The sequence below is a fragment of the Mycteria americana genome, chromosome 8, assembly GCF_035582795.1.
Source record: "Mycteria americana isolate JAX WOST 10 ecotype Jacksonville Zoo and Gardens chromosome 8, USCA_MyAme_1.0, whole genome shotgun sequence".
NCBI classification, from domain to species: Eukaryota; Metazoa; Chordata; class Aves; order Ciconiiformes; family Ciconiidae; genus Mycteria; species Mycteria americana.
The window spans coordinates 3,460,173-3,485,451 of NC_134372.1; the positions used below are offsets into that span (position 1 = coordinate 3,460,173).

The window sequence follows — 25,279 nt, forward strand, 5'->3', positions numbered from 1 at the left end:
CACGCAAGGTGACCTCGGTTGGGCCATGACCGCGTCGAGATGGGGAAATTATCTTGGGGCATGATTTCCAACCCGACCTAGTGAAATACTCCTGGTCTTTTATGCAACCTCAGTCAAAAAGCTTTCTAAAGCCAGTGTGACCTACTGGGAAGAGCTGCTGTGGGGTAGCAAAGATGCTTGCAAAAGGCCTTTTCTGTGCTTTCAAAAATGGAATGAAGTGCAAAGGCAAACTGTGAGCAGCGGATGTTGGTTAGGAGGGCGCCCTAATTGGCGATGAGCTAGAATTTAAGGGGGTTTTATTGTAGGGTTAATAACTTCTTATTAGCTAAACAATGTTGACAAGATAAAGCCATTTTGATGGAATGCATGTTTTCCCTCTCTTTGACATATTTGTATTACAAATTGACCTGTCCACATTGATGATAATATAGGATCTAGAAGATTACACTGATTTTTTTTTTCTTCGGCTGGGCTTTCACATCTGCCAACCTGCTACTTTCCCATTAGGGAAGATAACAGGAATGCCAGAAGTGACATGCCTAATTCTAATGACCTCCAGTCAGATACGGTTCCAGAAGTTATATCCAAAAATCACTCGTCTGAGCATATTTAAAGTATGACTCAGCCGGGTGATGTGCTTGCCAATTCACCAGACTATCTCCATGCTGATTAATTAGATCCATGCTCTGCTTTAGCTCTTATGACAACTAAGCCTTTCATTTATTTCTCATTTATTGAATCTTTATGACAATGTAAAGAAAGACAACAGACAAATATACTTGCTAGTACTCTCTCTATTTTTGGAATGTGAAAATCTCAAGATCATCATATTAAAAATGATTTTTTTTTTTTTAACTATGGTCCTGAGCCTGCTTATCCAATAAAATTTATTAATGAGAAATTAGAAGATGCCTACAAGTTGTTCTTGCCAGAGCTGCCAGGAGAGCATTTCACATCTCATACATTACTTATGTATGATTAAGGCGATTTGAAAAGTGATACTTTAATCCTGTGTTAATAGAGATTTCTAATCATCCCCATACACATAAGCGAAGTCCTAAAAGATGTATTCTTGGGATTCAGGACCAAAAGAACTTTCAGAAAATCAGAAGAAAGATGATGCATTAGATAGCATTAGTAGAAGGGCCACTATTTCTGTCCCTAATCCAAAACTGCATTAGATGTGTATGCAAATGATTAGCATGATTAGAAATGATTATTAAAACCAGCACCTATTAGATGTAGTGCTTGTGATGGTGAAACCACGCTTCAAAAAAGGTAAGAGATCGGATTCTTCTCATCCATGCACTTTTCATTCATTTACAGCTGATCAAGACGGATGGGGATCAAAAATGCCCTTTGAATCTCTGTGGGTCTTGAAGAGAGACGATGGGTCAAGAGAAAGCAAGACACACGCACGGAGCGAAAGAAAGAGACCATTTTGTGGCTCTGCAAGTTATAGAAAGGCCATGAGACTTTTGAAAATGAAATGCAACTTCTAAAGCAGCACAAGAATAACAAATTGGAAAGCTCTTCACGTTATCAAGGTCATCTTCAAACCTTTTCAACACTGCGACACGATACCAGAGCACGGTGCACCGAAACAGATGTAACGGAGTTTTTGAGAGGATAAATTAGATTGAGACTTCCTGATGTCACTGAATTCTGGCAATTATGTTCCTCGGCTTGCTGAGCAGCCATCCCCACAGCCTGCTGCCAGCACGTAAAAATGAGTGGCTTGGGTGAATTTCAAGCAACAAAAGGATCACCCTAATGGGCCACAAATATGAAAAATGTGCGGGATGGTGTACCTTTAAACTACTGTCGCAAGCCAAATTCTGGCTTATAACAAAGCGCAAATTTCATAAACACTTAAAGGACTGCAAACCAAAGCATGCACTTAAGACAAGTGTCTGAAGTATTTTTGAGATGTTTTTCCTACATTGTGTAGTAAAGTAAAGGAAAAAGATATACTTTCCCCAAGCACTAAAGTTCGCTTACCGAGTCCCCCAAATTTCTAAAGCTGCAAGCAATAAACTTTGTTTTTAAATTAAAAACTAATGAGCCATTAACTGCTCTTGATAAAAGTGGAGATTCTGGGAAAATTGAAAATGGAGAATAAGTCTGATTTTCAGCTTCAGATGGAGAACAATTCTTTTCACATACAAATCCTTTTGATAGACACTCATTGTTACGCCTTAGGTTTTGTTACAGTATTTTTGCAGTTTATCGATTACTATCTCTGTTCATTGGCTAATATTTTGTACTTGTCTTATTTTCATTGCCTACTTAAAATTCACTGAACCAAAAACTCATACAAATTACTCTTGGAATTTAGCTTTGAGTTGCTGTGACTTTGAGAACCCATTGATCCAAATATGCTCCCAAATAACTGTGTGTCAAGCCTTTATAGCTGGGTTAATTCACTTTATGGCCTTCTTAATGTATGAGGTTTTATGTTTTACTGTATATCTGCTGGTTTGAGTGTGCTCTGTTGAATTAAATGCATATGCGGTTCAAACAGGTCCAAGGTGACAACTGGGGCTAATTTTAAAGCACTTTAAACATTATTATCCAAAGTTGTGGGTTTTTTTGGTTTTTTTTTTAATGAAAAGCCAGAAGTCAAGAAAGCAGAAACCACTCTCTTTAGAAAACATTTGGCAAAAATAGAGGTTCTGCATTAGCATCACGGCTCTCCAAAGAGCATCAACGAGGAATGCGCTGGTGCGGGGCACAAGGTGACTCTCACGCACGCCAAGCTTTTCCCACTGAGCAGGCACAGGAGCAGGGTGCCCTGGTTTAGAAAGTGAAATCAAGAGGTACTGAAATTACTTTGTCTTTAAAATGCCATACGCAAAGATTTGAGAATCCAGCTTAGGAGGTAACCAGCTTGTTACCGGCCTTTTGCCTGCACTCAACAGTTCAATGGCTGAATCCTGGTTTTGTTTAAAGAGCATTAACAATGTCTTTGATGAACCATACACGTGTACTCTGTAGCTCACTATCCTGATTGTTGCAACCGCCCCCATTTTCTGTCTGTCTGTCTTTTTTAGTATCGCAAAGGGACAGGCACCAATAAAACTTTTTATCATCCCGGTGAAGGAAACAATGTGGGCCTTTTCCAGAGAAAGAATTCAATGAATGCTTAACTTAAAGCATGAACATAACGTTATGAAGATAAATGGGATAACACAAGTACTTATTTTTTCACACTGCTTAAGTAGCTCAGTGATCTAGGGATCCTTGCAAATGGTGCCGAGATATGTATCGAGATTGCACACCATAATCCGCTTACTAACATGGAAACAAAATGCAGAAAACATCATTTCTGGGCAGAATATTCAGTAAAACACCTTCCCCACAGCAAACTGACTCACATTACCACAAGACATTTGGACAGGTTTCAACCCTGTTTCCTCAGGGTTACTCAGGTCTACACACCTGGCCAGTTCACCAACATCTCTCCATTGCCATCAACGAGAAGCCGTCAACAAGAAGCACAACAAAATACACAAGAAAACAATAAGCCCCACACGCTTTTACCAACCTCCTAGTTCATGCCTATCCTTTGGAGCACAGTAACCTTTAGAAACAAGCCTTCCATAGTATTTTCATGGCATTAAATACAAAAAGGGATTATCTTTGCTGACCACGTCTGGGAAGACAACACTGCCATCACAGATATTCACATGCTTTCAACACCCAGGACAGACAAAAGCATGGGGACTCACGGAAGGCTGTATAGAGCTCCTGCAGGGTTAAGCGGCCATCACTGTTGTAATCATCAAACCGGAGGAGGTCTTCTAGTGTACAATCCAATAAATCATCTTCCAGGTCCTCCTTCTTCATTAGCTGTAGCAAAGAGAGCACGTAATCTTACATACAATGTAAAGCCACAGACTGTCGTCCTGGCTCACCCAGCAGACCTTCCATTAAATGACCTTTGGGGAGATATATATAGATGTATCGTATCTATCGTTATGTATTTGCTTGGTATCAAGGTACCACTGACATTCGCATTCCTGCAGGAATTCATGGCCCATGGACTAGGGAGGGCGAGGACCCTCTTCCTTCAGCAGCAGCACAGAAACACATTTTCACTTTGCAAAGGTACTGAAAAATAAATATTCAACAGGGAAAAAGGAAAGTCTGTTTTTCCTCTCTCCTCTGTAGGTAAGGATAAAATTGTATTCCTTGCTTTTAGCACTAGAATGGGCAAGAGTGGATGGTTCATCGCTAATGTGTTTTTCCAGACCCTGACTGTTTCTTATGTATTCTTAGCATTTCACACATTCTACATTAAAAATGAAGAGAGCTTTAGAAGTCATACATCCAAGTTAGCCAATAGCCAAAATCAGACCTAAGCATAATGAAAATGTTAGGTTCTCTGAATTTATTGTAGAACATGAAGAAAACTGCTGAAATGTTGCATCTTCTGGGAAGGAAGGCTTTTTGCTGTAGTCCAAGGACTCTTTTATTTACTATTCTAGCCTTGGCCCATTATATTGAAGCAATTTAAAGTAATAATGCTAAAAAAATGACCCTTCACCTAGCAAGTAAAAATGTTCAATAAAAGTGAGATCAACCATAACTTCCAAGATCCATCTTCTAAAGATGGAAATTTCCCTTTGTCTACCTTTGTATTGAAAATTGATTAACTTTTCATAAGACTGACAAGTTTTTACTAGTCCTTTTGATTTAACGTCAGGAAAAAAAAAATCCAACACAAACCACTTCAGCTGCAACAAATTCAGTAGATTTACGAATCTGACTTTAAAATACATTAACATTTTAAATGGAAATAACATTCCAATTACCACCATTGTTAATAGCCCTGCGTACCCACGGCTGCAAAACTACATGGGCATTTCACACTGCTGGCTCTGGAGGGAAACTATTCGATAGGCTCTGCCAGCAGCCAGGAGGCAAAGCAGCTCTAAATAGAGGGGGACGGACACCATCTGCTGCCATCTTTTTGCTCAAAGCAATTCTGTTGTGGAGAACAAGCAACCGGGCAAAGATCCTCGCCATCTCCCAGTGCGAGGTGCTGCCCCGACGCAGGACTGTCTTCTCTTGGAGGGACTCTGCTTCCAGTTTCTCCTTTGGGGTGAATCCCTCTGCAATGAGCCTCCTAAAGACCTGCCTTCAGGTCTTAAAAATGACTTTTTTCTGCAGCATTGCACGTTACCTGCCTCGAATTTTTCCTTGCAGACAAGGTTATAGTGCTCGAGAGACTATTTTTCTTTTAAATAAAACAAAGAAAATGCACAGCAGCAGCTCATCCAGCAGCCAGAGAGAACGCGATCCCACTGCACCACATTCATTTCGGCTGCCTCTACCCACGGGCAATGAAATCCCCATCTTTGGGGGAATTTTAAAATTGCAGAGAGCTTCAAATTAAAAAGCCAACACAAATCCATCACAAATCTACCTAACAAGGCAAGACAATTTCTGTTAAGACTGTAACATGGAAAACTAAAAATTGCTCATTACCTACAAAAAAATCCCTTGAAAACTGGGTGAATAAAAAGAGCGCAGGAAAATCATCTTGTTGTTAGAGTTAACAAGAAAAATTAAGAATTGACATGCTACACATAAACTGTGAAAACTGTCGCTGTAAGAGCCCCATAGCTGCCCTGCAGATGTGTCCTCAGCCTGGTCGGGACTTCAGCCACGCTCCCACCAAGGGGCCCAAGATCAGTGCCACTCACCTCAGGATTAAAAGTATTCATGGCTTATCTATATTCTGCATTAACTGGCATTATTTTGTCTTTTGAGAGGCGATCACGCTGTCAACTCAGCAATGCTGGTGGCGAGCCTTCGTGGAGGATGTTTGGGTGAGAGGGCTCCTAGCTGAGGGCTGAACTTACTCTGGTCCATCAAATTGAAGTAGGCTCCAGATGTGCAAGCACATTTACCAGTTTTGATAACAGGGAGAAGAGAAAAATTAAAATAATAGCAGCCAAGGTCTATGCTTGCTCTTGGGAGAGAGACCTGGGCTCCAAGCACATCTGCAAATGAAGCCCATAGTAACTTTGCGGCAGACCTTAAAGCACTGAATCCTGCTCCTTTAAAATGCAGGTCATTGTTTCTTCCCAATGGTAATGGCTTGCAGGCTGCCAAACCTTTATTTCCATGTGAGTTGAGTTTTAATACCCTGACAGAATAAGTTTCATGTAAAAAGGGGAAAAAAATTGGAGAGTAGAACAGACACTTAGATGTCACTATGCAAAAGCTGGCTTTGAATTCAGATAAAAGTGTTTTCTTATACCTACCATGTCTTTATAAAAAAAATCACCGCATTTAGATGAAGTATTGTATATATTCATAGCTCTGAGATCTAAGGGAATTTACACTGACACTTTGCATTGCGCAGAAAGGATCGTGCATCATGTCAACAGCCAGAGGATTAAAATTCAGTGCAAACCGTCCTACACAGGAGCGAGCTCAGGGAGGAGCGAGCTTGCGTCTGTCCTCCTGCTTGCTCACAGCTTGCATTTACACGCTGGCACTGCAGCGCGCTTCATGTTCCCCGGGAAGCGTGAGCGGAGGTGAGACGCTCCTGCAGAGCGACGGGTAAAGCGCCAGCTCTGGAAACTGAAACGGGTCCCAGGCAGGTATTGGCTTCCAAAAGGCTCTTAGAGGGCGTTTGCTTCTAAGTCTTCCCAGGGATGACACAAGGAAATGGAAAAGATAAGATCTTCCCACATCTGGCATAATGCGTTTTCTCATATTTACAGGGCTGTTTCCTCAGGTCTGCACGTACAAAGAGCAAGTTCAGGACACAGAGTAATCAGCTCGAGCGCCTGGGCTGTGTGTTTGGTTCATTTTACCAATTAGATGAATTCCAACAGCACAGCATGCCTATAATTAGAAATAACAGGTTTTTTTCAAGCTCTCACCTTTTCTATCGTTATTAGGTTCTGCTAATCAACATTTCAGCATCTGCCAATCAACATTTCAGCATCTGCTTAGGGATTTGGGGAAAATAAACCTGTTAAAAAAATATTCTAACTTTGCTGTCACGTTACTACATGCTAATGCACGGTACAGAAGACAGGGAGGAAGAATTAAGAGATTTCTGCCTAACTTACATGCACCTAAAAAATCCAAATTAATTCTCCCCAAGCCGGCTAGCTGGAAATACTTCATAAGATGATGGTTAGCAGCAAGGATTAGTATCTATTTTCAGGAGCATGGATGGGGCTGGAAAGCTGCCATGTTTTTTGTTTGTAGAGGAGCTTCAAATGTTTGAGACCACACCGTCTCCCCAGAGACGCAGAGAGACACTCGCACGCTGCAGTAGATTTTCCTCCTTTACCTGCTGCCAGCCGGACAGTTACAAACGACTGTTCTCACAAGAGTGCTGCTGCGTTACGTTCAATTCACACTTTGAATGAAAAATGCAATCCACTTCATAATTCCATTTTCGTTGAACAATAAACCCACCTGAGCCAGTTCAGAGCTGCTGAGATGCCCATCACTGTTTATATCCAAGTGCTTAAACATATCTTCAACTAAGAAGCGCTTCTGGGATACTCTGTCCTCGGCCAGGCTGCTCGGCGGGCTCTGCCGATGAGCCTGCAGGTCCAGGAGGATGCTTTTGAGCCGGCTGTAGTCTGCCATTGTACAGGTGTCACCTAAAAGATAAGACCGCATTACCAGATCATGTACATTCGCCTTGATCTTTTTAAAGGACTGAGCTACTAAAGGGAAAAACAAGGCTCAGTCGAAGACAGGCTGTCTGCATATACAGCACCACTCAGCTCTGTGCTTGAGGAGCTCCCGCAGTCGTTACCTTTTGTAATAGCTGGCAGTTTTTCTAAATCCTGCTGTCAAGGATGCTCTCCAGCATGTTACCTTCCAGATTATAGGGCTTCGGTTACAGACTTCCACACTCAGCTTTGTAATCCCCACCCATATTAAACTGGCTCCACATTTTTGTAAAGATAAAATAAATTCATATATCCTATGATTATAAAGTAAAAAATAAACCTAGGGAAGCTGATGTTTAGAAAGTGCCACAAACATAAATCAATGGCATCCCTGAGTGTCACCGTGTGCCAAACCTGGGGCTGATCTTAAGGAATCCTTACAGGCAGCCCAAGGTGGTGACGGCCAGAGAGAGGACAGCGAGGAGCGCAGGGCTGCGGGGAGCCCCTGCGGCCGGGGTGTTGCTGGTGCCTGCGCACATCGCCCCGCTGCAGACTGACATAAATCCTTTCCTCAACCCCTGACCAGGGAAAAAGGTTATTATCATGGAAGAGCCCTCAAGTCACTCGCTCTGAAGTGACACCGGCTTGGCTGGAGGAATCGGATTGAACCTTCATGACCCTGAAAGCTCCTTCTGTGCTCACGGCAGCCAGCTCTTCCGTGGTTCTTCTCCGGGGAATGCCTTGCTCTGATTTAAGGGCATCCTCTTAGAGGAGAAACATATCCACACGCCCAAAGTGGTATAAGAAGTTACGGCCCTTTCCTGCTCAACTGCTGTCTGGCAGAGCTTGGCAGAATGAAGAATGGCAACTGTCTTTTTTGTGCAAATCTGTTTGCTGTAGTGTAAACGGCAGCGGCTGGTGCCTTGCAGGAACCTGGCTGACTCTGCCTTGGAGCAGACCCTGGAGCATCCTCGTTCTCTGGCTGTCCCACACTGTGTGGGCATCCACCATCACCCACCAACAGTACCGACACAGTCAGCTGTTCCTGTTAGATACCTTTTTCTCAATAATGTATTTTCTCTATAATGCAGGTGCCCTTATTCTCTATAATGATGGTTTTAAAACAACTTTTTTATTTTAAGTCCCATCATGGACCCTGTTGAATTAAATCTGAGGGAACCTGCTCTCACCAGTTTAAGGGACAATACCCTTGTAGATCAGCTCCCCAAAGACTCCAGACATTATTTCTCTGAAAAATAACAGAAGATTCTGGCATACTGACCACTAGCGTTCCTGTCCTTTTCTTGCTGAGCTGCACCATTTTTGGTCCCACTCCAACCAAAACCCAATTAAAATTCCAGGTGGGAGGCATTTCTCTGATAGCAAACCCATCTGCTGTCAAGATTTTTTGTCACCCTTCACATTTTGTGCTCACAACTTCAAAAGCACCATGACTTGAGAAGCTGAGAGAGCACACAGAGGCTGGACATGCGTTCACCAGTTAGGTCAGTGCCCCACTGCTACACGAGCAATAACTGCAAGACAAGGCTTATTTTCCACCCTGAACTCAGACCCTTCCAGTTTTGAGAGTTTCTCACCGCTCAGGGATACTAAGCAGCTGCAAAATTTTTCCTTCTCTCTAAACAACCTCCAAAGAGCTCCTGGACCCACATGGGATCAGTCTCATTTTATGAAAAAATGAGGCTACTCAGCTACTATTAGCCTTATTTATTATTTCTGCTTTTTTTCCCCCCCAACCATGTCATTTGATAGCTATTGTGAAGGCAGCATGAAGAAATTTATTCCTTCCAATCACGTGCTTATTTAAGAGAAAAATTGATTGCCGTATCCAGGGTAAGCAAGCAATTTTGCTTGTTGTTGTAAATCCCGTTGTAAATACTGTTTTAGCTACTGCGATAATAGTTTTTTCTGAGCTGGAGTTTTCTTTTCTCTTCAGTCAAATCTTAATCCCAGAGATGTATCTAAGGCTAATGAAGACAGGGAAATCTATTTAATTTGCTTCCACCTCTGCTTCTGCTTTGTGGTTTCCATTCGTGAGCACAAGCACGGCTACAGGCAAGCCACATGGTGACACCCGGGCGGGCTGACCCAGTTACATGGTCCTCCCCATGGTGGAGACCACCCCGTGCCGGGTCTGCACGTGCATCACAGCCACCAGATCTACTCACCCCAACAGCTCCCTTTAAGCCCTTTTTATTTCTCACTTCTTCCTCCTATCAACTTTTGCCAGCAGCATACGCCAAAGCAGCTCTTCCTTTACGCCTTCCAGACCTTTTATTTTCTGCAGTCGGGTCTTTTTTTCCAGATACTCCCTAACTGTTGCCTGGGGCAGTGCTTTCTCCGCCTTCCTCCCTTGTTGGCCTTCTGACTCGCCTCCACCTTAACCTTCTTTCTCACCACAAAAGGCAGCATTGGAAAAGGACCCAAGTGCTTCTGAAGCCCCCTTATCTCTTCTAACAGCCCTTCTCACTTTATTAAGCTTACGTTGACAACTTCTCTGGCTAACAGCTATCCCTAGCACCAGTCTGGTACCACGCACCCCGCCTGGAGAACTAACTGGGTGTGATAGTTCCTCGCACACTGGAGCCTCAGCCAAACCCCAACACAACTGCACGTTTAAACAGAATTCCCAGTACGACTTGTGCATTAATGCAATGGCAAAATATAAGCAGTATGTGCAAAGAGCAGACGTTTGAATCCAAACATTGCATCTCTATTCCTGCACCTGTGGGACCTGACCAAGTCACCCACTGGTGACGCACCCAGGCTCTTGACTGCGTTGCACGGTGTGAGCCGGGAGACGGCGGTCTCCTTTCACTGCATTGCAGCCCTCCTTGATTTTTCCATGCTCCGAAAACAAAGCTGCCACAAACCTGCTTTTCTCGAAAAAGTACACGCTCATCCGGGCTGCAAGACGGCCCAAGGTAAACGTGCCCATTTTGGGACTTTCAGAGGGTCACAGCCATGCTGCAGCCTCCAGGCAAACGTGATGGGCACGAAGAGCGAAATAAAGGAAACCACAGAAGGACAGAGCTGGTGACAGCCTCTGGCAGCAATTCCCAAATCCCGCCATAAAGTCACTTACAACACTTTTTCCCCCACCACACTACTGCTGTGTCCAGGGCCAGGGACCATCTACCCAGCAGAGCCTCATCCTGCGTGGCAGGATAATGCCACTCCATTGCGTACACAGCAAAGAAAACCAGCAATACGACAATTATGTCTCCTATTTAAAAAATAAGTTCAGTTTCACACGTTGTTAACACACATCACAGTCGGAAGGTCAGAAGGTGCTCTCGGCCCCCGTTAAAACTGGTCCAAAACCTCATTACCTTCACTTCCCTCTGCAGCAAACTACACTCTTCAGCTCTGCTGGAAGCAGATCCCTTGGCATCTCTCCACAGTATGAATGTGACAGACTCCGTGGGTCTCGCACCTTTGAACATTTTCCCCTGACATCTGAGACATCTGAGGGTTGCAGTGACGCACAAGCAGTCGCTTCAGAGCGTGGCACTGTACAGCTGCTCGGCAGCGCTCAATGCGCAAAGTGACGAGTAAAAGCAATAAAGTTCTGTCCCAGGGGTGTGAGATTAATAATTTGTGCTTCTTTGGCTGAGCTAAAAGACTGATAGGAAAATGCACTAAAACTGTAATATATATATGCATATATATATATATATATAATTTATATATTTAATCTCACTGTAGGGGAAAAACGGGGAAAACCACTCCAGGTCAAAGGAAATACTCTGTTTGACCTGAATTATGACTTTATAGTAAGTCTGGCCAAAGCGTTAGTTCCAAAATTATCCATGCTTGGGATGTCTGAGCTGACGTTTTGCTGCGTAACCTGGACCTAATGCTGTTTCAAACACAACCTGAAGGCGCTGCAGTGACCAGATGTGGATGCTGGAGGCACCCTATAGAAGACACTGCCTGCTCCTCCACCACGGAAGGGAGGAGACACATTCAGGCAACTTGAATCATTTGGCAAGCCAACGCCAAGGACAGCTAGGCTCTCCTGTAGTAAAGATCCCTCCCCTTTCGCCTTTTGACTCATCTTCCCTATGGAGACTGCTAACAGTCATTCTTCACCAATAGACTGGATATTGGGAAATTTTTCTTCACCAAGAGGGTCATCAAGCATTGGAACAGGCTGCCCAGGGCAGTGGTTGAGTCGCCATCCCTGGAGGTATTTAAAGGACGTTTGGATGAGGTGCTTAGGGACATGGTGTAGTGGTGGTCTTGGCAGTGTTAGGTTTATGGTTGGACTCGATGATCTTAAAGGTCTTTTCCAACCTCTACGATTCTGTGATTCTGTGATTCAGAGCTGTTGCATAGGTCCGGCAAAGGACAGCTCTCTATTTTCTCACCTTCCCACCCGCCCATCTCCTGCTGTCAATAACACTTGTAATCTTCTTACATTGTGCCTGGGATCCACCAGCTTTATCTACTAAATACCGTCTCTTTAGGTTTCCAGCAGCACTGCTGCTTTTTGCATGGTTGTTGTTCTTCCAGGTATTACAACCACAGCTGTTAAACAAAAAGAATCACAGAAAAACCATCTGTGTGCCCTCTCACTATCCCCAGTCTTGTCTCCGCTTTGCTAAGTGCTCCCAGCAGTTTCCTTTGCAAGACGAGCTCATCATTAGCAGTTTATCTCATCTCAGACTGCTCTCATTGGTAGGCCTCATTAACGGATGTCTCTCAGCTTGGTTTCCTTGTTAGCACTTCCTGGGGACTTGGATTCTGTTCGCAATTGCGACCAGCTCAGACAAGCTTTGTATTTCCAGAGGTGGCTTGCTTGGAGGTGGGTCTCCCAGCCTGCACGCTGAGAGGTGACCGCCACCGCTCTTCTGAGATGGGTTTTGAAGGACTTCTTCCCTTCCCTGTTTTTGAACGCTAGAAATGCCACCATGCGTGCTGTAAGTGCCTGTGTGGTACTACTGCCAGCTGATCCCCTGTCCGTACTGCCTACTGACGGGCTCGGGGCACCATTCCCACCACATAGCTGGACAACCGAGACGCAGAGAGCCAAAGGCACAGATTTGGGATGAGCTAAAACCGCTATTCTGTCTTCCATGCCCTAAACTACTTCTCCACTTACTTGATCATCTTTCTCCACTACTTTATACAAGGGCTGGCTAGAAAAAAAAAGTCACACGTGTTCCTTTTCTATCTTTAACCGTGACCCCAGTATGATTTATTCTGCTGACTCCAGGAAAAAAGGAAAGCTAAAGGCATAGCTTAGGCATCTGACATCAAAACTAAAATGCTGATCATCTAACACGGGGTTTTTTTTTACATGAACTTTAATAACAACACATAATACCGCTATCTTTGGATTCCAGCTTAGGAATTAAAATAAATAAATAAATAATAAACGGCCACCTTCACCATTTCAAGAGACTCTGTATCACTTCTACTGATGGCCACTTTACTTTCTGAACACAAACCTAATTTGCTAGCGATGCTTTGTACAACGCACACAAGCCTTCCCCAGGAAAAGCTGCATGGTTTTTGTCCCACGGTAGGATGCTCTGGGCAGAGATACCTTTGTTCCCGTCCCACTGCTGGAGGTCAGCCTGTATCCCTCCTGTGAGCTCTACATCCCACTTTGTAGCCCTAAGAAGAAAACGCTGGTGACTTTCAAACAAACCTCACACAAGGTGCAGCTCCCTCCTGTGCTCTTTGGATAAAACTTCTGTATACTTGCCACACTCAAAAGACAGGGATTTCTGGCAATTTTTTTTTTTTCCAGAAACAGACCATTAAATACGTCCTCCAGCAGCGGCTCTCCATCCCCAAGCCCTAACTCCTGCAGCGGCCATGGTCGTGTGATGGAGGACGGAGCCGAACGCGGGGAACCGCACAGCAACACCCCCGGCCAGGGAAGCCCACAACTCTCCCCTCCACGTCGGGGGAAATCTCTGAAGAAACAAGGCTTTTTTATCCATTTGCAGCACTTTCAAAACCAGTGAAGCCTGGCACTGTTTGAATTAACACCCCCCCCCCCCACACACACACACAAAAAGACAGGCAAAGAAAAACAATAAAACAGAAGTAAAAGAAAAATCCAGCGTATTGAGGACTGATTGCTAAAGTGTGGCCAATAACTGCCACATTTACATGCTCTGCTCTCTCCGAGCAATGCTGTTTCTTGCTCTGTTTTGCAGCGGCTATGTAATTCATCCTGTTTAGCACTTCTGCATGCTTTGGCAGATAAAATATTGATCAGCCTGCCAAGAAACACAGAGTGCCATTCTGTTTTCATGTCAGAACTCGGTAATGAACTACATTTATCAAGAGCATCCTCTCTGTGAAAGGTCAGTGGTGAATGTGGCTAAATTGTGATGACAGATCATTAATCCAGTTCCCTCAATAATTGCCCTCTTTAAGAATTTTACTCCTGGTTTCTGTGAATTGTAGCAGGTTTTTACAGTGGGATCCCTGAGCAATCTTCAACCCACTTCTGAGTCAAAGCAGATAACGGAGAAACAGCAAGGCTGGGGATTAAGGGTCCTTCAAAGGAATGCAGTTAACATAAAATAAAAATAAAGTGAGGAAGTGCAGAGCTTGCTTTGATGGGTAAACTAATCTCCCCGTAAAATGTTATTGTGCAAGGTGCCTTACAATGCAATGATTACTAGAAATGTCAGTACTTCAAACATTAAAAATGATCTGATAACACCTATAGAGCACCAATCTTGAAGTTCTTGGTGTACAGCTAACCTGAAAGTAGGTGTGAACCTAAACGCGTACAGAAGTCTTGAGAGGATTTGAGCCCCACTGGTTACCGAGCTATTTTTCAGCACAACTACAGCGGCCGCACGAGCGGCACGTGGCACCAGCAGCTCTTCATAAAATCCGTGACAACAGCGGTGCAGTCATTAGCATCCACACTAAGTACAAAAGTATGTGAATATCCGCACAAGAAGGTATATACGGAGATTCAAACTTCTCGTGACCCTCCAAAAACTCTGGAGGAGGTTCCCCTGGGCGGCATCTCCGCATGCCTGGACGCAGCTACCCCCGGCAGCCCACGTGCTCTCGGGTCTGGGCTCCAGCCCTTGAAAAATTTGCAGTCGTGCTGCTAATCCCAACAATCCTAACCCAGGATTAGACTCGGTATGCTATCGCTGCGGGTGAGTTAGGACATCACCATCGGGCATCCCGCACGGAGCTGCCAGCCCCGTCTGGCTCCCTGGATCCCACACCATCACCGGCCAGAAGTCCGCCCGCAACAGCAGGACCGTGCTCCCGCTCGCTGCCGCCGCGGGGGAGTATAATAACAACCCAGTACAAATAAACCAGCACCGAAGGTGAACTCCAGTGGCACTAATTTTCAAGGCAACCCTTCACCACCACCAAACGTGGTAATAAAGAACTGTTTGGAGCAGCCTGAAGAGTGTCATTTCAAAGGCAGGAGGCACCAGGGGTGTCATTTTATTTGACAGTTCCTCTTAGACCGCGCTGGCTATTTTCGGCCGTTCCTACGGCAGTCTTCTAGCTCCAGGAAGAAATTCAGGGCAGGAGATGGGAACACTAAGCTTTGTTTTCTCATCTGTATCCACGGGGCAAAAAACACGTGGTTACCAAAAATAACATTTCTAGAGAAAATTAAAGGGATTTGAGAACGGTTTTGTTTTCAAATAGCCCATCCTTCCATAGGCTTTACACTCAGGCTTTATCTGGTATTGTTAGAAGCATCAGAAAAGGACTAAACTAAAATGTTACGGGATACAAATTTATTTATGAGCGTGGCTCCTTACTTCTTGTGCCGTTTACGGCTAAATTGCTTATCAGCAACAGCCCATTTTCATGCATACAAAATGAAAGCGTTAGCATGCCTGAACTGCGAAAATGTGGTCCCAAAACATCAGACTGCTGAATCTGAGACGATTATGTGAACTCTTTACACCAATAATCTGTGGCCTTGTGGCCTGTTTGACTTGACAGAGCAGGTTTACACAGGGACAGGAAAATTAAAGACGACTTCAGTTCTTCAGGCGTCTTATTGCAAATCCCCATTCCTCCATGCAAATTTTCTATCTGTCTCTTTCTATCTATCTTCCTCTTCCTTTAATTGCTTTTTTGCACATGCGTGGAGAGATTAGACGGAATTTCCTCCTACTTTTCCTGCGTGTGGTTCGAAAGAAGAAGAAAAAACCTGCTTTTCTCAACAAGGTGCATGAACAGACTCCTCTGAGCAAGCGTAGCAGATCGCTGCAGTAGGAGAGAGGAGAATATCGAGAACGTTTTGTGAAATTCAGAGATTTCTCGCAATTTAGAGATATCTGTGAGTTTTGAACCTTCCCCTGCTCTCATTTTTATAGGCTGCAAGTATTAGGTCTGAGCAAACCGATTTAGGATGAAGAAAAACTAACCCAAATCTTAATCTATAAGAAGTTATGATATCAACCATTTGACTTCTCAGCTCAGAGAAAACTTCCTATAAAATACCAGGCAGTGCTCTGCAGCAATTACAGGGCGGGTAACCGCACTGCAATGTTTCTGTGACGTCTGATAATAACGCAAGGAGCATCCTCCTGCCTCCAAAGACCACCGAAGACCATGATCTTTACCGTCACCGTGCACAGAGGAAGCCACGCGCCGCAGACGTGACATTTAGGCAAAGCTGGCTGATCGCATCGTGCTCCCATCGCGGTGCTACCTGCCTGCCTACTTCACACACAGCTAAACCCCTCAAAGGCTCAGTACCTGATCATTTTATTCCTGATTTGAATTTACAAGTTAAGTGAAACTCTGGTAAAGTTCCTGCTAAGAGGAGCAGATGTTTAACATCATGCAAATTCATGAACATTAGCAATCCTTCAGCTGCTACTGCTGAAAAAATTCAATTAACAATAAAAGCCCAAACTAACTTGCTTATCTTAGGGATATGTTTCAGTTAATAAGATGAACATTTATCAGATATCCATATATAATTTAGCAGCAACTGGATGCTCACCGAATATATCACAGAAATGGAATGGAATACATACTATGAAGCAGATACTATTAAACAAAAGACATTTACAACCTGGAAGAGTTAAAACTTGCCTCAGCGTATATTTATTTCAATATTTCATTTTATTACAAGAAAAAGCACCCGTCTATTACTCTGCGAGCTTTTAAAATATATTAAAAACTTACAGCATAAGAATATAAATTCCCCGTTCTGTAAACAAAAACTATTCCTACCTTACACAATTACCTTCCAAACTGCATAAACCTAAATGAATCACGCGCCTTAGCCTCAAATGCACAGGAAAAGAGACGGATGGATTTGCAGCCTTTCTCGGAAAGCCCAGGAATTACAGCTTGGTTTACCAAGTCCGAAAGCAAGTTCTGGATTTGTATCCTTCCTGGGAGGGAGCAGGCGGCGGTACAGGCAGGAGATGTTAGGAACAGCCCCAGGGGAGGGAGGCAGGAGGAAGCTTGCAGGTGGGAAAGCGCGCGATAAATGTAATTTATCAAGTGCCTATCACCGCCTAGGCGGTGTGCCACAGATTTATAGATTTTTTTTTTTTTTTTTTAAAGCCAGAAGGGATCACGTGCACACTCTGACCTCCTCCCATTCACACAAGCACCAAATTCAACGAGATTTTCCCTGCAGCATCTCCATAATTTGTTTGCTCTATAGTACACCTCCTAGGAAGGCTTCCAGCCCTGATTTAAGCACATAAGAGTAATTTTTCAAATGACTACTTATTATCAGTGGGCAAACATACTTTATTTTTAATTTGTTTAGCTTCAATTTCCATCTACTGAATTTTGTTGCGCATTTATCTGGTACGTCAAACCGTAAGTCTTATATCCCATACATCACCTACCCGGGTTTGCACTGACGTTGGGCTCAGCTCATGCCTTACCTGTCCTCTCCAATAAGCTATGGGATACAGCGGCTCTCACTAAGGCAGCTCACGTTCCGAATGACTCTTTTTTTTTTTTTTTTCCTCTTTTCTGGGAATTTTATCATCCCACGGTGGGCACCAAAACGACCATGGCCCTATTTGCAAGAACCTTCGGCTTCTAGTCAGCAACGGGCGGCTCTACCACAAGGCAGTGCCCACCACCTGAGGTGGCTCAGACCCTTCGTGGTACTACAAGGTGATGCTCCACTACCCACAGAGAGCCCGAGCCCGTTCCCAAGCCAGGGATTTCTAGAAGATTACGGTGAACAATTGCTCTCATCCCACAAGGATGTCACTCACTGCACTCAGACACCGTTCCCAAACACGATTTAGCACAAAGACGACGTAATTAACAGCGATGTCTGGGCTGGGGAAGTTTTCTATGTGATACCATAAGCAAACAAGGCTATTGCTACTGCTGTTCTTATTATTTGCCACCTACTGAGTATTAGCTGTTATTTTCACATTAAAAAATTAAAAATGTTTGTCAAACGAGAGAGAAGAAACAATGCCGTGAACAGCAAAGCACACGAAGAAGGAACACCATGCAGCCAAGGCAAACAAGAACTCATAAGTAACCCCTACGCTGCTCGTCCAAACTATTCCGTGAGCGCAAACACAGTAATAGAAATCACGAGTGAATTATGCATGATTCATAAACAGAAAACTGGCTATGTCTAATGATTAATTTATTCACAACACAGCCTGCTCTGCTATAAATCTATCACTCTGCACAGAGACATGATCTTACACACACGCACACTCACACACCCAACTCTACGCGCCTGTTGTGTACTCTCTCCAAATTGCATTTTGTCTTCAGATTGTATTGTTTTTCTTTGTAAAAACTATTAAGCTAAATTAGTGATGCTGCATCCTAAGTTGCAGACGGGGGAGGTGGGGACCGGGAGAGGAAAATGTGCCATACACAGCTGTTTTTAACAGCGACAGCAAGATGAGCTTAAAGGATGTCTAATTACTTAAGATCCCAACCCAAAACAAATTCACAGCATAATGAATTGATTCAATTATTGAGAAACACTGTATTGAAATAGCCTGGGAAGACAGTGAGGCTTTTGTAAAGGTTAAGCAAAAGAAGAAAATCAGTCGAGAGAGGTGTCTGGGCAGATGCACGGTGGGTGCCGGGGATGCCACCCCCAGGAGGGACCTACACACCCACGGGCACGAGCTGCACGGCGGGTCCGAGGGGCTGGATTTGGCAGGGGAGCGGAGCCGGGAAGGCGAGGGCTGGCATAGATGGGGAGCAGACCAGTCAGCACTTCTGAGGATAATTAAGTGGGTATGTTGTACAAGCCTTTGAAAAGCACGGACTTAGAGGATCAAATTGTGCGTGGCTGCCAGCTGCCTTGGGAAAGTGAAATGCAGAGAGGTAACAGCAGGACTCAAATAGCAAATTCCCCGAGATACAGAGGGCGGACCCGTCAGTGGCACTTCAGAGGGAGTGCAGCAAGGTGCTTTGCTCAGCTTGCACAGGTCCGGACGCAACTGGAGTCCTGAAATGCTCCTTTTTCCTGCTCTCCTCCCGGGGCCGCTCACCCCCCACGAAGGGGCTGGAGAGCAGGCAAATAGCCAAGCAATGTGGGAAAAAAAAGCAGCTCGGCAAACTTGTCATGGGATATTGAGGTAGCTGTGTGCTTCCTGAACGCAATTGATTTCTCGGAGAGGCACTGGGATCTAAACCATGTCCTCGGGAAAGACACCACTGCTTTTTCTCCCGTGGGAGCCCAGGACTTTCTTGTGCTCAGTTTGACCCAAAAGAATCTTTCACTTTCCAATATAAAAAAAAAAACCACAAAGAAACAACAAAAAGGTAAAAATACCCTTCTATGAAAAGCCATGCTCCTAGATGGCAAAGGTTGAGCAGAGCTCCTGAAAACAGAGTGGAGTGTTCTGCATAAATCCAGACTGATTTCTGCTTCATTGCTTCAACAAATCAAAGGTAATCAGTTTAAGGCAACCCTACTGCACAGGACTGACATCTCCACTTGTGTGATCCGTGCCGGCTGGGGTTGAATCATCCATCCCCACGGCCTGACGTTCCCCGGCGTGGTGCCTGAGCCGCACACAGCAGCGTGACGTGGCACTGCAGGTACCTGCACGGACAAGCTCCGTATTCAGGCTGTAGAGTTGTACAACTAAAACCCCTGCTTTTAGAAAGAATTAACTAGATTATATTTATTCTACATATTTCCTCATGCTTTTGCTGTAAGGATGGCTGGGCGAGAGAGGTTTCTTTCCATGGGGTGAATCCTTTGGACCACCAGCGATGGCAGGAAGGCTCTGATCGGCGTGGTTTCGCTGTGATGGACAAAAGGAGTATTTGGGGGGAGCTGCAGGACCGCGGGGCAATTTTAGTGGGGTTGGGGAGCAGTCTGCACTAATCCGGACTTCTCCCTGTCCCGCGTCTGTCCAGTCCATTTAGAGGCTCTGAGACAAAGCTCTCACCGTGCATTCAGAGAGGTCCTGGCATGGGGTTAGAGCCTCCAAGCGCTGCCAAAACAGAAACAGTAAGAATAAATACGGCTCGACAGGTCTTTTGGGACCCTTCTATCTACAAACACCGTAGCATCAGATGTGGTTGTCAGTGAAGGATTACAGCTTCAGGTACAGAAGCAGCAAAAGCAAGAGATGGACAAGAAGTTAAGAGCTATCGTCCTTGGTTTGATGCACATGGTTTGGAGTCCAGAGACAAGGGAAAAACCAAAACAAACACATCAACAGCTAAACAAGAGGAAGACTTGTTTTAAAACCAATAATATCTTTTGCAGTGCATCTGCTGTAAACATCAGTTTACACCCGGTGCTGTGCTTTAGTTTTAATTTTTGCACCTGAGATTGCTATTTTTAAATGAAGGGAATAGACCTGGCAGACTGTTAATGTTTGGGGAGTGCTGCTTTATTAATGTTGAAGCCAAATCTTCACGAGCAACCTGCAGGACAGAAAAAAAATAAAATAAAAAAAAATTCTTTCTGGACATCTGAAGCACCTGAAGACATCTATGACCCATGCACTTGTCATCATGAACTGGAAGGGTTAATTTTCGTACAGCGATGATTGGCTTAGCTCACTCTTCGCTTCAGTAGTTACATGAGGAAGAGTTTTGGTCCATTGGTCTGAGCGACCAATGCCTTGGCTACCTTTTCACTGTAGGCAACTTGCGATCCTCATTTCTGTAAGGAAAATCTCATCACGACTTTAACCCAGACATCCTGTAATCTAAATTAACCAAACCAAACAGGCTTTTGTTAGATAAATGGTATGTTTGCTCCTTATGCCTGCTTCGGTTGATGACGCTACGCAATCTGCTGTTTGACATTTTACAATCCTCTACCTCATTCCTATTAGAGAAAGCAAAATTCTCTGGATTCCTCCAGGAAGTAACCAATGCTCACTTTTTTTATGGCTGACTGGCACATCTATCAAATACTTCTAGATAGCAAATGTGTTATTTGGAAGCTTTAATAAATGTTAAAGCCCTCTGACACTAATGTAAATTTTACTGATCCTGTTGTGCTCTGAAACACTTACCTTTCCAAACAATTCACTGGCTTCTACTGTCAGAAGGAGCACTTCACCATCACTCTCTGCTAGGGATCCCAAGAATCTGACTCCCTGGTAAGGTACTTTGCTTCTTGCTGTCTGGTTTCTTATCTGTACCATGAAGTACGCGTGGGAAAAGTGGCCAGCAATATGAACGATAAAGGCTACTGCATGCCATCCTTGGTGATGGATGGAGTCAAGAACATTAAATTTTTTCGTTAGGTATTTGTGTAAACAGGTTTTCCCTGCTGCCTTCTTGGAGACACTCTTGCTTCTATCACACGACTGCATTATCTGCCCTGGGACGGCCTTGTCCTCTATCACAGAATCGTATAGGTTGGAAAAGACCTTTAAGATCATGGAGTCCAACCATAAACCTAACACTACCAAGCCCACCACTACACTATGTCCCTAAGCACCTCATCCAAACGGCTTTTAAGTACCTCCAGGGATGGGGACTCAACCACTTCCCTGGGCAGCCTGTTCCAATGCTTGATGACCCTTTCAGTGAAGTAAAATTTCCTCATATCCAGTCTAAACCTCCCCTGGTGCAACTTGAGGCCATTTCCTCTCGTCCCATCACTTGTTACCTGGGAGAAGAGACCGACCCCACCTCTCTACACCCTCCTTTCAGGCAGCTGTAGAGAGCGATGAGGTCTCCCCTCAGCCTCCTTTTCTCCAGGCTGAACAACCCCAGGTCCCTCAGCCGCTCCCCATCAGCCTTGTGCTCCAGACCCTTCCCCAGCTCCGTTGCCCTTCTCTGGACACGCTCCAGCCCCTCAATGTCTCTCTCGGAGCGAGGGGCCCAACACTGAACACAGCATTCGAGGTGCGGCCTCACCAGTGCCGAGTACAGGGGCACGATCACTGCCCTACTCCTGCTGGCCACACTATAGCTGATACAAGCCAGGATGCCATTGGCTTTCTTGGCCACCTGGGCACCCTGCTGGCTCATATTCAGGCGGCTGTCGACCAACACCCCCAGGTCCTTTTCCGCCGGGCAGCTTTCCAGCCACTCTGCCCCAAGCCTGTAGCGCTGCATGGGGTTGCTGTGACCCAAGTGCAGGACCTGGCACTGAGCCTTGTTGAACCTCATACACCTGGCCTCGGCCCATCGATCCAGCCTGTCCAGGTCCCCCTGCAGAGCCTTCCTACCCTCAAGCAGATCAACACTCCCACCCAACTTGGTGTCGTCTGCAAACTTACTGAGAGTACACTCGATCCCTTCATCCAGATCATTGATAAAGATACTAAACAGAACTGGCCCCAACACAGAGCCCTGGGGAACACCGCTTGTGACCGGCCACCAACTGGAGTAAACTCCATTCACCACAACTCTTTGGGCCCGGCCATCCAGCCAGTTTTTTCACCCAGAGAAGCGTACGCCCATCCAAGCCATGAGCAGCCAGTTTCTCCAGGAGAATGCTGTGGGAAACCGTGTCAAAGGCTTTACTGAAGTCTATATAGACAACATCCACAGCCTTTCCCTCATCCACTAGGCGGGTCACCTTGTCGTAGAAGGAGATCAGGTTGGTCAAGCAGGACCTGCCTTTCCTGAACCCATGCTGGCTGGGCTTGATCCCTTGGTTATCCTCTACATGCTGTGTGATGGCACTCAGGATGATCTGCTCCATCAGCTTCCCCGGCACCGAGGTCAGGCTGACAGGCCTGTAGTTCCCCGGGTCGTCCTTCCGACCCTTCTTGAAGATGGGCGTCACATTAGCTAATCTCCAGTCAGCAGGGACCTCCCCAGTTAGCCAGGACTGCTGGTAAATGATGGAAAGGGGCTTGGCGAGCACATCTGCCAGTTCCTTCAGCACTCTCAGGTGGATCTCATCAGGCCCCATAGACTTGTGAGTGTCTAAGTGGTGCAGCAGGTCACTCACCATTTCCCCCTGGATTATGGGGGCTCCATTCTGGTCCCCATCCCTATCTTCCAACTCCAGGGGCTGGGTACCCAGAGAACAGTTGGCCCTGCTATGAAAGACTGAGGCAAAGAAGGCATTAAGTACCTCAGCCTTTTCCTCATCCTTGGTCACTGTGTTCCCTCCCCCGTCTCCTAGGGGCTGGATCACAGTAACTTTTTAAGCAGTTCTGGGCCAGCCATTGCCTACGGTTACCCTGTTTCTCTCAGTAACATCTCCACTCAGAGGGTGATGTTTACAACTGCCCCTGCAGACAAGGCAGAGCAGAGGGTACGCACACATGCTAGCAGGGAGTTCTCATGACATTTTCAATCCAACTGCAATAAGAAAACACCATAAATCTCCCCAGACTACGTGTCCTTCCACATCCTCGTAACCAAAGACAAAGACAATCGGAGAAACCTGCCACAAAACTACTGCTGATTCTAGGCACTTCCCCACCTTGCACTTGATCTGTGAAGTCTCTGAGATTCTCTTGCTACGCACTAAAGGACAATACAATTACAGCAAGCAGGAGTATTTATTATTGTTAAGGATATGTGTAATGGTCTAATAACGATAGGCTATGACTGTTGTTCAGATGTCATTAGGAGACCTCTCAGGCATCTCATTAGTAGATCATAATGTACAACCTAAAGGGCATTACTGTCATTATAAAATGTTAACTTCTAAAAAGGAAAACATGCACAAGGAGGGAGAAAGTACTTCTAATGAAAAAAAAAAAAGTAATTAAAAAGGAGTAAGAAACTTCACACAGAAAACTCTTAAATTCGTTCAGCAACAACAGATTAAAGGGAAACATTTACAATATGCACATGTATGCGTGAGAGTCCACCTACTCCTCCAGAATTTGATGAGGTCATAACTACTCCACTGTAGCAGTTTTAAGGGTTTCCAACACTTCAGTTGGATTTTTTTTTTTTTTTATGATAACCATCCTGCACAATATAGAATCATAAAGGTTGGAAAAGACCTCTAAGATCATCTAGTCCAACCGTCAACCCAACACCTCCACGCCTACTAAACCACGTCCCAAAGTGCCACATCTACATGTTTTTTGAACTCCTCCAGGGATGGTGACCCCACCACCTCTCTGGGCAGCCTGTTCCAATGCTTGACCACCCTTTCAGTAAAGAAATTTTTCCTAATATCCAATCTAAACCCCCCCTGGCGCAACTTGAGGCCATTGCCTCTTGTCCTATCGCTAGTTACCTGGGAGAAGAGACCAACACCCACCTCACTACAACCTCCTTTCAGGTAGTTGTAGAGAGCGACATATGCCACTCCAGAGGTCAATAGAGCCGCCCATGATAGACAGTCAAAATTTGCCACTTAACGACAGAACATCCTGACTCCGTAAAGTGTTAAATCAGATCCTTTCTGCGTGACGAACGGTGCAAACGAGGACTCCGATTCCTACTGCACCAACTCGGCCAATTGACCACAACATTCAGCCCAGCTACACCTTCAAGTACACCTCGACCTGCCTGTACCAAGGCAGCCGCAGCACTACAGCTCTCCGGGCTCCAACACAGAGACACAAATACAAATACATCTACTCCAACTTCCCATTTACAACACAAACCCATGCTGCTCCTCCTGCCCTCTCCCATCGGAGCCCAGACAACAGCAACAATTAGATCTGTATTTCTACTTTAAGTCCACGTATGAGGAGGAAACGCAGAAGATCAAGAAACAGAATGAATAAATAAAAGCTAACCAATGCAACAGGCTGAATTTTGGGGATTAATTCCTCTCCTATTTCTTCATAGGATTTTTTTTTTCTTTTCTCTTAAGCGCTATAATGATAGATGATGAATGGGACAGTCATCTAAGCACTGGAAGTGCTTTGCTGCTGACAACGCAAATAACCCTTCTGCGGTTCAGGGTACCAATTCTGGAGTAGATCTGCTGGAGGCCTGTCAAGATAACAATATCCCCCCACTGAACCGTCGGCAGTAGGATTTTTCATTATATATGTCACTAAAGTACAGAGGAAAGCTTCTTATTGCAGAAATAAGGGGATGAAAACATGTTTTTCCTGAAGATTTTCAGCACTGAGAGTGACAGATATTCTAGGGTAAAGCACAAATGACAAATCGCTATGTTTTGATCTGCGAGAGCACTACGCTGAGCCTCTGTCGAGAGGGAGTTAGCACAATTTAGAAGCTGGGACACAGGGAGCAATGGCCCCAAGGGA

General features: G+C 44.9%; 1 protein-coding gene across 3 annotated transcripts in view; it reads right to left on the reverse strand.

Annotated features, from left to right (window-relative positions):
- The window catches only part of FSTL4 (follistatin like 4), a 243,464-nt gene that overhangs the window by 104,031 nt on the left and 114,154 nt on the right, over window positions 1-25,279 (reverse strand). For all 3 annotated transcript variants that reach the window (XM_075509797.1, XM_075509798.1, XM_075509799.1), the window contains 2 exons: window positions 7,450-7,640; window positions 3,732-3,852 (listed from right to left, as the gene is read on the reverse strand). In XM_075509797.1, coding sequence (XP_075365912.1) covers window positions 3,732-3,852; window positions 7,450-7,640 — 312 coding nt within the window. The remainder of the gene's footprint in view (window positions 1-3,731; window positions 3,853-7,449; window positions 7,641-25,279) is intronic.